General features: G+C 50.2%; 3 protein-coding genes across 3 annotated transcripts; 2 read left to right on the top strand and 1 right to left on the bottom strand.

Moving 5' to 3' along the window:
- The first annotated feature begins 2725 nt into the window (after positions 1-2725).
- LOC123113198 (receptor like protein 29) lies at positions 2726-4396 on the top strand. The gene is made up of 2 exons (XM_044534369.1): positions 2726-3417; positions 3523-4396. The coding sequence occupies exons 1-2, from the start codon at positions 2794-2796 to the stop codon at positions 4273-4275; spliced, it is 1377 nt and encodes a 458-aa protein (XP_044390304.1). The 5' UTR covers positions 2726-2793; the 3' UTR covers positions 4276-4396.
- A 3665-nt stretch (positions 4397-8061) lies between these two features.
- On the top strand, positions 8062-11772 carry LOC123113201 (expansin-B12). Its single transcript, XM_044534371.1, has 5 exons — positions 8062-8323; positions 10401-10570; positions 10676-10788; positions 10880-11103; positions 11219-11772. Exons 2-5 carry the CDS (start codon positions 10411-10413, stop codon positions 11649-11651), a joined length of 930 nt encoding a protein of 309 aa, XP_044390306.1. The 5' UTR covers positions 8062-8323; positions 10401-10410; the 3' UTR covers positions 11652-11772.
- Positions 11773-11856: 84 nt separating this feature from the next.
- Positions 11857-15319, bottom strand: LOC123113200 (pyruvate dehydrogenase E1 component subunit beta-4, chloroplastic). Its single transcript, XM_044534370.1, has 4 exons — positions 15173-15319; positions 15009-15088; positions 14849-14895; positions 11857-13147 (listed from the first exon to the last, which is right to left on the bottom strand). The coding sequence occupies exons 1-4, from the start codon at positions 15252-15254 to the stop codon at positions 12175-12177; spliced, it is 1182 nt and encodes a 393-aa protein (XP_044390305.1). The 5' UTR covers positions 15255-15319; the 3' UTR covers positions 11857-12174.
- Between the last annotated feature and the right edge of the window lie 6 nt (positions 15320-15325).

Raw genomic sequence — 15325 nt, 5'->3', positions numbered from 1 at the left:
TCTCCGCCACCAGCAGCACCTCCTGTACAAAACTAGTGACCAAGAGGAAGCGCTGCCTGACCAAGCTGGCCCGCACGCCAAACAGGGGAGGAAGGGACGTGCCAGATCACGCACACCGACCGCCGCATAAATGCGTGGGTATCAGGAAAGTCTGGTCCTCAAGAATAAATAGGAACCTAAATTCGCCTTCGTGAGGATTTGAACCCAGGTGTTGGGTTTGTACATCCACTCCCCCAACCAGTTGAGCTAGACTATGAAATATGGAATGTGTCCAAAGTATGTCACGACCACTCACGTCCTGCATCAAGAGTCACTTGTCCAACCAATGACCCTTCCCATCGCGTAGGGTTACCTTGATTATTAAGAATTACTTTAGACAAGAGCATTGGACGTTTAATGATTACACATGATTTATCCACAAGGAGTTTCTTTTCACTATCATACTAATCCTCTCTCCACTGTTGTTCAGAATAGTGTTCCAAGCATCCTCGCTCCTTACCTCATCCTTGATCGATCTACGAGATCCTAGGTGCCTGCGGGACCTCAGAACGAACACTGTTGCAGTCGAACACATAAAAATAATGTGAAATACACAAAGCATTCCAACGACCCCATGCACAAATAGATAGGGTTGCAAAGCCATGCCTCAACCTATTGCCTTACCGAATTACTCAAACATGGCGTCCGGGTCACAAGATGAACTCATTGAAGACAACGTAAAGATAAATGATTGATCGACAATATGTCTTAAAATAGTTACCAGTTACTATACACCGATTACAAGTATGAATAACATGGAGAGAATGGTTGTGGTGGTAATGGTGATGAGATGGGAATTGACGGCGGCTAGGGTTGGAGATGGCTTTTCGTTATGTGTTTCGCTAATGTCGGCTCTTTTGTTGAGATTCTGACATTGCCTCCTTAATAGAAAATTTTCAGGTGGACGTCCTGGTGCCGACATCATGTGGTATGACCACTCGTGTAAGCGTGTGTGCTCGTACCATGTGGTGTCTTGCGTTTTGGATTGGTTGTAGTGCCTCCTATTGACTTGTCGCGATGACATTCTTCCATGTTTGAGCCAATTTCCTGTGAAAACTCATTAAACAAAGTATTTTTCAACTTCTTTCATTTATTAGTCATTAATAGCGATATCGGTGTGATCCTCTGAAAAATTCCGGGATTACTCGGTTTAAACAATGGTGAAATGAGCATAACTTACATAAAGAAAGCTCACAAGAACAAGTGGTTGTCGACCCCCATTGTTGATTGTGATGAATCCTTGCATTTCAGACACTCTCTCACGTTAGTATATTCTAAATAGAATGTGCGTACTTGAAGGGAGCAGGTCATCCCGAGGGTCATCATTTTGCAATTAAGCTGACCTTGCTCTTCAAATACGCACGCTTCCATTCAAAATATACTAACGTGAGATAAGAGAATCTTCAATGCCAACATTTAAATTGGACACTGTATCCGTTTGTGTACCGATCGGACCAATCCGTGGGCACTGGTGCGGGACCGATCATTCAACCGTGCCCGCATCCATTTCTAACCAAACTTTAACAAATCAGAGGGATTTCATCAAATGCAACGGAATTCAACAAAGTTTGGACATAATTTACAAAAACAAACGATATTTCATCCGCTTAACTAAACCAAGCTTGAAAGTGATTATAGAAAATATCACAATTCATCTATGCAAATATCTCTAGTGCAACAATAATTTAAATTCAACGAGATAACCGGATGTTAAACAAGTTTTTAAAATTATCAATTCCAAATTAAACGATACTAGAGCTCGACACATATAGTCTCACATAAACTGTCCTTTGAGCTTTATCCAATAATGTATGTGTGTGAATGGTGTGCCCTCGATCCCGTAGTACATCATGACAGGGCTTGCAGGCTATACAACGTGTACAATAACACTGAGTGAATAAATGAATTAACCAACATGTAGAGTAATAGAAAGCAACACTTACTATCTTCATGGTTGACGAGCCCAATGGCCACCTTATCTCCACTTGGTACATCACAACACAAAACTTCATGACGGAGTTGCGGATGGCGTACCACTGATGTGTTAGCGACTTCACATTGCGTGTATGAATGACGTGAATGGCGTAGGGCACAAAGTTCTTTCGCTCATGAAACGAAGCATGCAAGCTTTGCCAAAAAGTCAGGCCTTTGTTCATGCCTACAAAGTCCACAGAAACGGTCAACCACGCATGACACAACGATTCATCCTCAATCACTGAGTACCCCTTCACGAAAACAAGAAGAAGTTGAAAAAAAACTCAATGACATTTGCTCGAACACCTGTCGGGCGAGGTGTCCGGCATGGAGGGTCTCCGCAAGGGTGTGGATGGTACCTGGTTGCGCGAAAGGAGGATGGAAACATAGTTCAAGGCGGGTGTGGGTCGGCGGACGGCGGAGAATGCCAGGCGGTGGCCAGGGAGCTTCAGCTGCGGCATCGTCGTTATAGATGCGTGCACTGACTATGTTTTTCTGTGTGGTGAAAGTAGAGAGCGTATTTATTTTTTAACGCGAGCATGGTTCTTTGTTGGTGACATTGTTGTCTGTCAGATTATGTTCGCAATATTTTCGGCAAGCAGTAAATGAACTTCAGCCCTTTTTAGTTTTTCACCATGTGTGTGTGAAAGACTGTCAGAGTGCGTGTGTCTTGTCACAGTCTCAAAGCCCATAAAGCTAGCTAGAGCATCCAGATGCGAAGACCTATTCTATTCTATCAGTCTATCTCCTTTGCACTATACCCCACTGCGTACTTGGAAAATGGCTTCTTCTTCTTCCCTCCTCTCGGCCGGCGTCTCCATCCTCCTGATCCAAGCCGTGGCGGTGAGCGTCGGCGTGGCCACCGCGGGAGACGCGCCGGCGCAGCTGCCGCGGTCGGAGCTGGCGGCGATCTTCAGGGTGATGGCCGACCTCCTCGGCGACCCGACGTGGCCGCAGCTCCACCCGCGGCCCTGCACAGACACGCCCTGGCCGGGCCTCCAGTGCGAGCTCGCCCCCGACGACAGCACCCGCCTCCGCGCCACCCGCCTCCATTTCGGCCCCGACGTCTCCACCCCGCCGTGCAGGCCCGGCGCCAGGCTCGCCGCCCCCGCGATCCTTGGCCTGCCCCACCTCAGGACCCTCTCCCTCTTCGGCTGCTTCGTCGACGCCGGCCCCGTCGAGCTGCCGACGGCGCTCTTCACCAACGCCTCCTCCCTCGAGCAGCTCGTTCTCAAGTCCAACCCGGGCCTGACCGGCCGGATACCGGCAACCTTGACCAACCTGAAGAGCCTGCAAGTGCTTAGCCTGTCCCAGAACGGCTTCCACGGTGAGATCCCCAGGGAGCTCGGCGGCCTCACCGCGTTGCAGCAGCTCGACCTCAGCTACAACAACATCACCGGCGAGGTACGTGCGTTGACCTCACGTGCGCCCTTAACTTCGTCATGGATGTGCATGCCGTGATTCGTGACACTGGCACGTAGCATAAGCTTTTCTTTCGGCGCGCGGCAGATACCGGATGAGATTGGAGGCATGGCGAGCCTGTCCATCCTGGACCTGAGCTGGAACGGCATCGGCGGCGGCGTGCCGGCGGCATTGGGTGGCCTGAAGATGCTGCAGAAGGCGGACCTGAGCTACAACTGGCTCGCCGGCGTGGTGCCACCGGAGGTCGGGTCCCTGAAGGAGCTGGTGTTCCTGGACCTGAGCCACAACGGGCTCGCGGGCCCGCTGCCAGCTTCCCTTGCCGGGCTGGCGAAGCTGCAGTACCTGCTCCTGCAGGACAACCCCATCGGCACGGCGGTGCCGGCGGTGGTCGGGTCGCTGCGGCGGCTGCAGGTGCTGGGCCTGTCGGGGTGCAACCTGACGGGGCCGATCCCGCGGGGCGCGTTCGCGGCGCTGGGGAGCCTGATGGCGCTGTCGCTGGACCGGAACCGGCTGGACGGGCCGATCCCGGCGAGCCTCGGCGCGCTGCCGCACCTGGGGCAGCTCAACCTGAGCCAGAACCGGCTCGCCGGGGAGATCGCGCTGCCGGTCGAGTTCGTGGCGCGGCTCGGCAGGCGGCTCGACGTGCGCGGCAACGAGGAGCTGTGCGTCGGTCAGGGAAGGTACGGCGGGCTGCAGGCCAGCTACCTCAGGGCGCCGCCGTGCGTGGGACGGGGGAGCACCAACGGGACGGCCGCGCTGGACGAGGGCGCCGCGGGGGTTTACGGACCAGTCGTTGGGCTGGTGTGCCACCTTCTTGTGTTGTTGGCACTCAAGCTGTGACGTCTCTGATCAAATATTTGAGCGGGCGATCATTCTTCACAAGATTACCGGGTCCAACGAGATTGATCGTTACGTGTTCTCTCGCAGCTTTATCCGATTGGATGAACGATCCGATTGAGCACCTTTTCCACGTCCTAACCAGTACTTCCTTCATCCCGAATAACTTGCCTGGATTACTTGTGAAATGGATAGAAATGGTTGTATCTAGAAACGGGGGTGAGAAATAACTCACCCAAATTATGTGTGAAATGGAAAAACGAATGTATCTAAAAATGGGGGTGACAAATAACTCGAAACGGAGGAAGTATATAGTAAAATAAAACTTGCATTTTCCTAGGAGGGGGTGACATGAGAGGCTGCGTTTTGGCTTCTGGGAGCATGTGAAAAGTACCCCGAAAAAATAGTAAATGTTTTTAAAAATGATCATGTTGGTGTCGCAAGTATGCTTAATAATTTTCATGCGGAGCGGAGCAGCGGTGTTTTGTCAGTGAAAAAACAAAATTGGGGCGACTTTTGGTCTTTGATTTTTATTTTTATTTTGCACAGCCCAAATTCTTAACTTTTCGTCTCAAAATTTACAGGTAGCATTTGTCGGAAACAAAGATCACAAAACAATTTGTCTCAATTTTGTTGACATTTGAAAAAAAATTGGCCCTAGAATCTCCAGTGACATGGCACCTTCACGGGAAAGCCGAACCACGCTCCATTTAGCTGCGGGAAAAGCTTCCAATCTTCGGCATGTTGGCAACCTACGTACCACCGGTGAGACGATGTTGTCGACGAGGTGTTAGAGATACGACATGCAGATCAACTCGACGAAGAACGAAAAACAAGCGGACACAAGATTTTACGTGGAAAACCCCTTCAAGATGAAGGGGGGGGGGGGGGAATCACGGGCGCCAGCCAGCCAAACTTTACTATATCGAGGAAGGTTACAAATGCTGAGATTTACAACTGATCAGCTTATTCTGTGCGGCAACTTACAAGAGGTATATATAACGCATATGACCTAGGTCAATACTAACCTGTACCGCGGGGGCTTCGCCCTCCCCCCGGCGTCCCTGTCGGGGGCGGCCCACATAGGCTACGGGCCTCGTTCCGCTCGCTCGTTAGAAGTTAGTCTTTCTTTTTATACTTGAATTTAAAGCATAATATAACACGAGGAATGAGGACAATAAAAATTGGATCCCATCACTATCAACTACTCATTTGTTATCACAGTCAAAAAAAATTACTCATTTATTACGACTTAGGAAAATAAACTCGTGAGATCATAAACAGCTCTTTGTAGCCGCTCGCACGGTACGAGTTTGGCGCCCAAGTATGCTAAAGATCTAGGAGATTTCATACTGGGGCTAGAGACGATCGGGACTTCATAATAGCTGACTTTGTGCTTCCTTAACTAAAGAAAACGCGAGAGTTACACTTCTATAAGAGGATACATACTTTCGATCGAAATGCAAAAAGGCATATTTGTATTGCTCCCCGAGTGTAGTGTCTCTCTTGTTTATCCTCCGGTTGAACCCTACAGCATCTCCGATGCCGATCCTTAAACCGTTCACACATGTTTCAATCGCACAACTCGAACGTGTTTTATTATCCAACGCGGTCTATGGTTCGAACGTCCCTTTCCCTGCAAACAGAAAGCAAAGTCGGGGGCTTTGCGGGTGTCCAGACAGCTGTCGTGCATGCATTCGACACCCCTGGACCATGCAAAACCCTCTCCCTCGCCCGCACCCTTTCCCTCCCGAAGCAGTTGCCCGTAAACATGCCGCTCTAGAGAGCGGCCCTCCGCATTGACGCCAGCCTAGAGCGGATGTGACCTCTCACTGACGCCAGCAATGAAGCAGGTCGTTGGCCGAGGGCGTCGCGCGCGCCATGTCCCCGGTGTCCGCGTCTGTTCAATGTCGGAGAGACATTGCTGGACAGGACGGGATGGATATCTGTCGCGCATGTTCAATGTCCGTCCGTCCGTCTGTCGCCATTAAACAAGCACCTAGAAACCAACTCCGGCTCCCGCGCATTGACACACCCCGATGCTTGGCCTCATTGGCATCCGCTATTTAAAGGCGACCACTCCCGGTTCAAACCACACCACACCAAGTTCACTCCACATCCTCCTCCCATGCACCACATCCGCCATGACCGTGAGCCGGATTGCGTTGTGGCAGAGCCTCTCGGCGGAGCATAAGCACCATGTGGCCACCCTTCCGGCCACCTGGCAGAGCCTTCGTGCCAAGGGAATAGAGGTCAGCATGTCGGCCAGCTCCCTGGAGGTCTCCGACGACGACTCCATGATGGCTTCACCATGGAGCAGGCAGAGGCGCACTTCAATCCCGCCATGGCGAAGGAGCATCCGGTGCCAGCGCTAATGTAAATTTTACGCGGGCACGGGAGGAGTAGTGGTACAACCTCTTCCTCCTCGAGCAGTATCGGCTGGCGGAGGGGCAGTTCTACGGCGAGGGCACGAGCGAGAAAGCCGTGGAGGCCATGGCCACGGCGAACCACAACTTCATCGCCGAGTAGCAGTCCCTCTACAAGGCCGCGCGCGCTCAGGCCACCACTCGCAACGATGTCCTAGCGCAATTGGATGCGGCCACTGTGCAGTCCGGTCCAGAGGCAGCGCAAGCGGGCATGGACGAAAACGCCGCCAGCTACACGTCCTACGTGCCGCCAACAAACTTTCGGGCGCGCCGGTGGCATGAGGAGCGTGACACCCCGTCCACGTCCATCGACGACGGACAAGCCACGGACTCCGACGAGGAGTAGTGCATGGGAGACGGCGGGGAATCAAGTCCCGGGTGGGTCGGTCCGTCTCCTATGTCCTACTCTTTCTCGCCGATGACCGCACCTTCACTTCACGGGTCTTATTCCCGCCACTCATTAAGATGGCGAGAAGGGCCCGGCGAATGCCGGAAGGGAATAAGAAGTGGAGGACGGGCACCACCATAGGATAAGTTTAGGTCCAGTCGCCTTTTTTTAATGAAAAATATAAGAATGTATATAATGAATGTGTTCTAATTTCTATAAAAATCATCCGGTTTACATGGGAGATGCCCCTAACAACCTTTCTCCAATATCTTATTGGACCCTCTCCCCTGCTCTCCTCTTTGACTAGCCGATGAAGGGCTCTCGAGGGGTATTATGTTGGCAATATGTTTGTTTATTTTTCCCCAACAAATTCCCCTGCATCCTTTCAGTTCCTCCCATGTCGGTCCTCTTGTTTTTAAAAAAAACTTCTAATTTGGACTGACCATAGTGCAGGATTTGTTTGATTATACATATGGTGGGGTTTTTGAGGCTGTGAAATGTCTTTATTTGAAAATGACAAAGCTTACCAGCTTGTCGTGGGCCAGGAAGACGCCAGGGATAGTGCCCCGGCCGGCCGGGCGTGCAACCAAAAAAGGCATGCCACTCGCCACCCCTCACTCCATCTCGCTCCCTTTGACATAGTCCTGGCCATCTCAGGCCCGGCCCTGTCGGCCCACCCAGGCCCGGCCCTAAAATCCAGGGCCTAGGCCCGATGGGCTTGCCCATGGGCTGGGCTTGGGCCTGACTTTTGAGCCCACCAGTAGGACCTGGATGGGCTTGGGCTTGGCATATTGGTATTTTAAGAAAGAGGCCCAGCCCATGGCCCTAAGCCCTAAGGGCTTCTTAGGGCTTTTTACCAGATGGGACGGGCTTGGGCTTGAAAAGTAGGCCCAGTGATAGGGCCTGGGAGGGCCTGGGCCTCAGTTTTCTGCCGTGGGCTTTTTCAGGCCCGGCCCAGCCCGGCCCATGGCCAGATATACTTTGACACTCCACTTCCCCATCTTCTCTCTTCCCCGCCCCGCCGCCGCCTCCGTTCCTCCACCGCCGCCGCCGCCCACATTTCAACAAACCCCACCTTCTCCTTGCAAGAACAGCATCAACTGGACGGGCGCCTCGACCCGCCTTCGCTTGGCTCCTCTTCCGAATCTGCGCCGCCGCATTTGCTGCTCGTCTTCCCCGTGCGTGCGGGGGGAAGGTGGCCGGACTCGAAGAGCACGGTGGTCGCCGGCCTCAACGGGTAAGACGCCTTGTTATACTTCTTACACACGGTGCCGTTCTGACGCGTGACTGCGGTTGCTAGTTACCAATGCCGCTTCTTCAGGCCTTCAGGGTTCATAGTTGATACTAGGTTATCGTTTCCAGGCAGCGAGTCAAATCGACCTAGGATTGATACGTGTTGGCGTTTTTCTAGTGTGTGTGTATATATGTATGGTGCACTTGAGTTTGGATTTGTTTAGGAGGCTGCGCGTTTCTGTCCCTTGGTACACATTTGCCTCAGATATGAGCAGATTGCAAGCACTGCCCAGAGGTAGGAAATTGCTCGCTTCTGCTGATTGCTTTGGATTGGAAGAAGGTCAGGGGCTCGAGGCTCGCTTAAACAGTTTGTCTTCAACAGTTTTTCCGGAAACTCCACTTAAATATGATTATAGCTGTCACTACACACATTTCATTTTGTATTTCAGATTAGTGGGATTCAGGATTTGCTGTGGTGCTCTTCTTCTAGAAAAGTTTACTAATCTTGAAGTAAAGTACGTAGTTTATATTTTTCTCTCCAAAAGAGTATGGTAGCACAAGCTGTGGAATAGTTCTGTTTACATACTAGAAGCTGATGATCAGGCAATGGTTTCTACGAGCCACAACATTCTTTCGTTATTCAGATTTTGCATTTTTCTTCAAATCTGTAATTCACCCTTATTATTATTCAAGGTGTCAAATGCGTATAAACAGCGGTATGCATCTTAGAGCATCTCCAACAGCCGCCCATTGTGTGGCGCCCAAAAAACGGGTTTACAGCGCGCACGTAATTTTTTTTAGGGCGCTAGAAGACGTTTGCTCCAACAAGCGCTGCAAAATATGCTGCGCGCGCGAGTCCAGCGGTCCCAATCCAAGCGGTCCCATTTGCAGCAGCCCAGAGTTTGCAGCGCGCGCGACCGGGCGCACTAAATATGCTGCGCGCGATGCGTTTTTCATGCGCGCAATGCATTAGTTATAGCGCGCGCGCGCTTTTTGTGCGGCCGCTGGAGACTCCAAATCGGACCCGCGTGCGCTAAAATCAACTTTTATACCGCGCGTCGCTCATATAGCGCTTCTGTTGGAGATGCTCTTAGGATGCAGAGGCCGGGGTAATAAAAACTTCCATTATTAAGAAGAAAAATAACACGACATTCACAATGTCTAAGACAATTTTTGTTATATGTACCCCTGCTAGCACACCCGAGAACCATTTAGGCATAAGGGTTATCCTAGATGCAGTGATAACACAGAGCTCTTAACTAACTATAATAGATGTATGGTGATAATGCTTGTAACTAGCATGATGTGCTTAAATAACAATTGCTTGTAGTTTTTACCTAGCACATTAAAATCTGCACTCGTTTCATTTTAAGTGTATCAGATATTCATATTAAGATCTTTGGGATTGTTAGACAGGATCAAATGAGTTCATGATGCCTTTCCATATATCTCAGTATCATACTCATAAGATATCCTTGAATATTAGCCTAAGAAAATTCAGGAGCATTTGTAGTTTTGTACATTGATTTGACAATTATAGAATTTTCGCCTCATGCCAATATTTTCAGTTTTTTTCTTCTAAAAGGAGGGTGAAACCCCCGGCCTCTCCATCATTGTGATGCACACAGCCATTCTTTGTCAGAATGTGTGCATCTGTCCCAAGGAGAGGATCTCTCCAAAATTTATTCTCCTCTCTCTCAGTCACTTGTCAACTGATCATCAGTTTCCTCTTTCCTGTGTGGTAGTGAATTAGCGATTGATGCCATTTTTGTTACTCCCTCTGATCCATATTCACTGTCGCTGATTTAGTACAACTTTGTACTAAATCAGCGACCATTGATATGGATCGGAGCGGAGGGAGTACAAGAAAATGACAAAATTGCACTGCAAAATCCTGCTACTCTTGTTTCAGTGTGTCCTCTCTCCAAAGAAAACCTGTGTGCTATGGCCTGTCCTTTATCAAACAAATTGTCCATTGAATGTGCATATTGCAAAACTAACACTATTATTCCTCTATTTGTCTTCCCTCCTTGCAAGCCAACACTATCTCAAATCTTACCAGCCATAGCTAATTGTGACAGAGTGCTGCGGATGGCTTCCAAGCTTCAGCTCTTGTCCTTCATTGCCACCAGAGTCGTTATTGCTTCACTCTTCCACCCTTGTGCATCCATTGAGATCCACCGTGAGCTCTCCGGCTGGTCCGATGGCATCGCTACGTGGTATGGTGATGCCAATGGCGCGGGAAGTGAAGGTAATAGATATATGATTTAATGGTACTTAGCCCTGCCCAACCTGGCGTTTGAACTTGAAGTTAATGTCTGATGCCTGCATGCCTGAATCACATGTGCTGTTGTAGGTGGCGCGTGCGGGTACCAGTATGCTGTCGACCAGCCGCCGTTCTCATCCATGATTGCCGCTGGCGGCCCTGTCATATACGACTCCGGCGATGGCTGTGGCTCGTGCTACCGGGTGCGTGTGTAGCTCTATGTATGCAGCTGAGGCCATGAGCATGACGGCAAATTGTCTGGCATTTGACATTCAGTAATCTTGATTTCATCAGGTGGTATGCGGTGGCAATCAAGCTTGCTCTGGCATCCCGGTGACCGTCGTCATCACGGACCAGGGCCCTGGCGGCGGCCCATGCCTGAGCGGGCTAGTCGACGGACAGTGCCAGAACGAGGCAGCGCACTTCGACATGAGCGGGACAGCATTCGGCGCCATGGCGAAACCTGGCCAAGCTGATCAGCTCCGCGGCGCTGGCCTCATCCAAATTCAGTACACCCGGTACGCATAAGTTGATGGAACATATATAGGTCATGGTTACTCCTCATGGTCTCTTGCAATGGCCGTCTTTTATAGTCGCCATTAATCTGTTGTGTTAGCATTTTTGCCTGTGCAGCGTGACCTGTGACTGGACTGGAGTAGGCCTGACCTTCAAAGTGGACAGCGGCTCGAACCCGAACTACCTCGCCATCCTGGTCGAGTACGAGGACGGCGACAGCGACCTCTACGCCGTCGACATCATGCAGAGCGGCGCCGGGGCAACCGGAGTGTGGATCCCGATGCAGCAGTCCTGGGGCGCGGTGTGGAAGCTCAACTCCGGCTCCACCCTCCAGGGGCCCTTCTCCATCCGGCTGACGTTCAGGTCCGGCAAGATGCTCGTCGCCGGCAACGCCATACCCACCGGGTGGAACCCTGGCGTGGCGTACCAGCCAGGCGGCGTGGCGGTGAGGGAAAGGGCGAGCGGCGGTCGCCGGCGTTACGGGTTTGAAGGGAGGTTGGGCTGGCTGCATCACCTCCTCCTGTTGCTCATGGTGCTGTTCCAGCTGTGATGCCAAGGGTTGTTCTGTGAGAATGTAAGCCGCGATCATCTAGCTAGTGTAGCTTAGCCTGGAGCCTCGGACAATCTCTGTAAGTATGGTTTATAAACCTTAAGCAGCTTGGCCGATCAAACAATTGGTGGTGAGAGACTTCAACCATGTGACCAAGATGATCTTTCTTTGAAAGGCAAACAAAGATAACGAAAACACATAGCTATACCTTGCCCAGGATATTCAAAGATTTCTTCCAATAAACCCGAGTTCAGACCCTAGTAGCATTCAGCATAATACAGTACAGTTATGTAGCTGAAGTGTTAACTCAAGCAGGAATAAAAAATGGATACAAGCCTATACCACAATGAACACCTCGCTACAAGACAAAAATGACAAATTAAAGGTTCTTCCAAGCCAGGGCAGATACAAATTAACGATGCTGAAACAGATGATGCCCTATTGGCATATTTGCTCAACGGCGGCAACAATCTGGGCAGGCTGCACGACGGTTGCATCCTCCAAAGTTGCGACAGATGATGCCCTATTGGCATATTTGCTCAACGGCGGCAACAATCTGGGCAGGCTGCACGACGGTTGCATCCTCCAAAGTTGCGGCATAGGGCGTCGGCACATCCTGAGACGACAGGCACATGATGGGGGTGTCAAGGTAGTCCCAGAAGTTGTCGATGATGGCCGATCTCAGACTGGCGCCGATCCCTCCAGTGCGCATGCACTCCTCCACAATCAGCACGCGGTGGGTCTTCTTGATGGAGTTGCCTATTGTGTGCAGATCGAATGGCTTCAACGACCTAATGTCAATCACCTCGGGGTCGTACCCTTTGTTCACCAGCGTCTTTGCAGCCTGCATCACATGGTACCTCATACGCGAGTATGTGAGGATGGTCACATGCTCACCAGGCCGTACCATCTCAGCCTCCTCCAGGCATAGCGTGTACTCCTCATCGGGAATTTTCTCCTTCAGGTTGTACAAAAGGACGTGCTCAAATAGCACGACAGGGTTCTCGCTCCTTATGGCAGCCTTCATTAAACCCTTGGCATTGTAAGGAGTAGAGCAAGCAACCATCTGGAGACCAGGGATTGACTGGAAGTATGACTCCAGACGCTGTGAATGCTCTGCGCCAAGCTGACGACCAACACCACCAGGACCTCGGATCACAAGTGGTATCTTGAACTGGCCGCCAGAGGTGTAGTGAAGCATGCCGCAGTTGTTTGAGATTTGGTTGTAAGCAAGGAGAAGGAAGCCCATGTTCATGCCTTCAACAACAGGCCTCAGCCCCTTCATTCCTGCTCCAACTCCCATGCCGGTGAATGAGTTCTCAGCAATAGGTGTATCAAGAACCCGAAGGTCTCCGAACATATCAGCCAAACCCTTGGTCACCTTGTAAGAACCACCATAGTGACCAACATCTTCACCAAAGACGCACACCGTTGGATCCGCTTGCATCTCTTCCATCAAACCCTCGCGAAGAGCCTCAAACAGCAAGACCTCATGACTACACAAAGGTTATTACACAATCAGGGACTTGCATTTAAGCATACAGAAAGTCATATTCATGAAAATAAAATGCAGTAAAATCTTTATTTATTGGGTAATATAAAATAGAAGAATGGAGAGAGTGGCATAGTTGAATTTTAAAGACCAAAACCCAGTTTAAAGCTTCCTGCAGAGGGGAGAGTTGAAAGGCCAAAGCCAGCAAACGTGGCCAATAGTCAGCTGGTTCCACCCAACCCATTCATATCTTACACGGGGTAACTCAGGTAAGTCCAAGAGGCATCCTACCCCCTGTTGGTAGTAAGCATGATACTGAATTTTGGAAAATAAATCCAGTTTACTAAGCCGGACGTGCATATGACAGATCCCACCAACTGAAGTTCACACAGGAGTTTGCATGATACTCCCTAGCTACGGGTTTGTGTTGACTTGATACTCTCTACCCGCCAACAGAGAGTAAAATATTGTGCCAAACCCAGGCTTTAAAAAATCTACTAATCAAAGGTTAAGTGCTTAACAAATCACAATCACGTCAGTTTATGTTGAAACATGGAAATAGAGTAACAGACTCACAGTAGAATACAACTTCAATTTTGTTAATAAGTAGGCAAAGAAGCAACAAGTCAACATGCATTGACTTTGTCAATTTTAACCAAAACAATATTAATTAGTGCCAAATCTAAGCTTGCAATTCACTGAAGCAGCTTGCTTACTCCCTAGATATACTACAATATGTGCTCCTAGCCACTTGGCAACTACTTAATGACTTGCTATTAGGATTATTAACGTGTACCAGTATGCTGTCTACCAGAAGATCAGGTGCATATCATCTATTAGGAAATTGGTCCTATGATCTTTTCCATCAATAAAAAGAAATTTAACTGACTGCAAAATCATGTCACATCCACTCAAGCCCTCAAGCACAAAGAGAACTGGCTTTCTGTCCTAAATTGGTGTAGCTTTGGTCCTTACTGTAGATGAACTTTCAACTTGGACTACGTCCTTCCTCTGTTTAAGAAATGTTATTTAAGAACCTTATGAGACCCTTTTCTCCTGAATTTTATAAAGAAAATTATTTCTGATCATGGATTTCGAGTCGCTCGACTAGTCGCGACTAGTCGACGACTAGTCTATGAGTCGCAAAAATATGGTCGACTCAGCTTAGTGTCGACTCGCGAATCTGAGTCGCGACTAGTCACAACACAGGCTCGACTTCTTCCGAGTCGCTGCTCCAGAGCGACTCGCATGAGTCGCGACTCGAAAACCATGTTTCTGATATGATCCTAATCAAGGTAGAGAAGCTTCACCGCACGCTTTCCAAAACCCCATGTGTTTTCGACTGGGGTCATATCAAAGTTTAAACATCCCACCACTTCGGCAACCGAGGGAAGTTTGCAACTTAGCGGACAACTATAGTGACACCTAACACTAAAACTACACAAGCCGTAACAAAATTCGAAGCCTGAACTGGAGTGTAGCCAAATACAGCCTAAGACAGCGAATCCAATCAAACCTAAGCTAAATTGAGTTCAATACTTGAATAGTTAGCTCCTGAGAGATGAACAATCAATTGAATCGTTGGTTTTGCACGAATCCGTTATCCGCAAGATAGTTTTGCGTGGATCCTGATTCATCATGAGCACTCAGGAACACAGTTGTGCATATATCAGGCAGGCGAGGAAGTGTGCTAGCACAGTCTTACCCTTCAGACTTGGACGCCGCCTCGCTTGCCGGCGCATCAGCCTTGGTCTGCACACGGAAACACAGAGAAGATTAAGCGAACAGCCCAGCGCACCAGCAGATGCCACCAAGCAACGAAGTTATTAAGGAAACAATTCTCAGAGCAGAACAGAGCACGCAACTGCAACGGCGGCACAGGCCACCAACCTGCCTCCATGACGCGCCGCCGCGCCCGATCTGGCCACGCGCACGCTCCTCGCCGCTACAGCAGAGAAGAACACATGCAAAATCAGCGAAGATCCGGCGGCCACGGGCGAAGAGACACGGACGGGGCGACGGGTACTACCTGACGCGGATTTGGGGCCGGCAGATCCCACCCGCGGGGTGGCGGCCGGGGCGGCGACGTGGAGCGACGAAGCGGCCGCCATTGCAGATGGGGGAGCGGGGTCGAGATCTGGGGGCTGGGGAGGGCGGCGGCGGCGGTGGTAGTGGCGTGTAT

This window comes from Triticum aestivum, chromosome 5B, assembly GCF_018294505.1.
Source record: "Triticum aestivum cultivar Chinese Spring chromosome 5B, IWGSC CS RefSeq v2.1, whole genome shotgun sequence".
Lineage (NCBI taxonomy): Eukaryota > Viridiplantae > Streptophyta > Magnoliopsida > Poales > Poaceae > Triticum > Triticum aestivum.
Note: the sequence above shows the minus strand (reverse complement) of the source record. Positions and strands in the feature narration are given on the sequence as shown.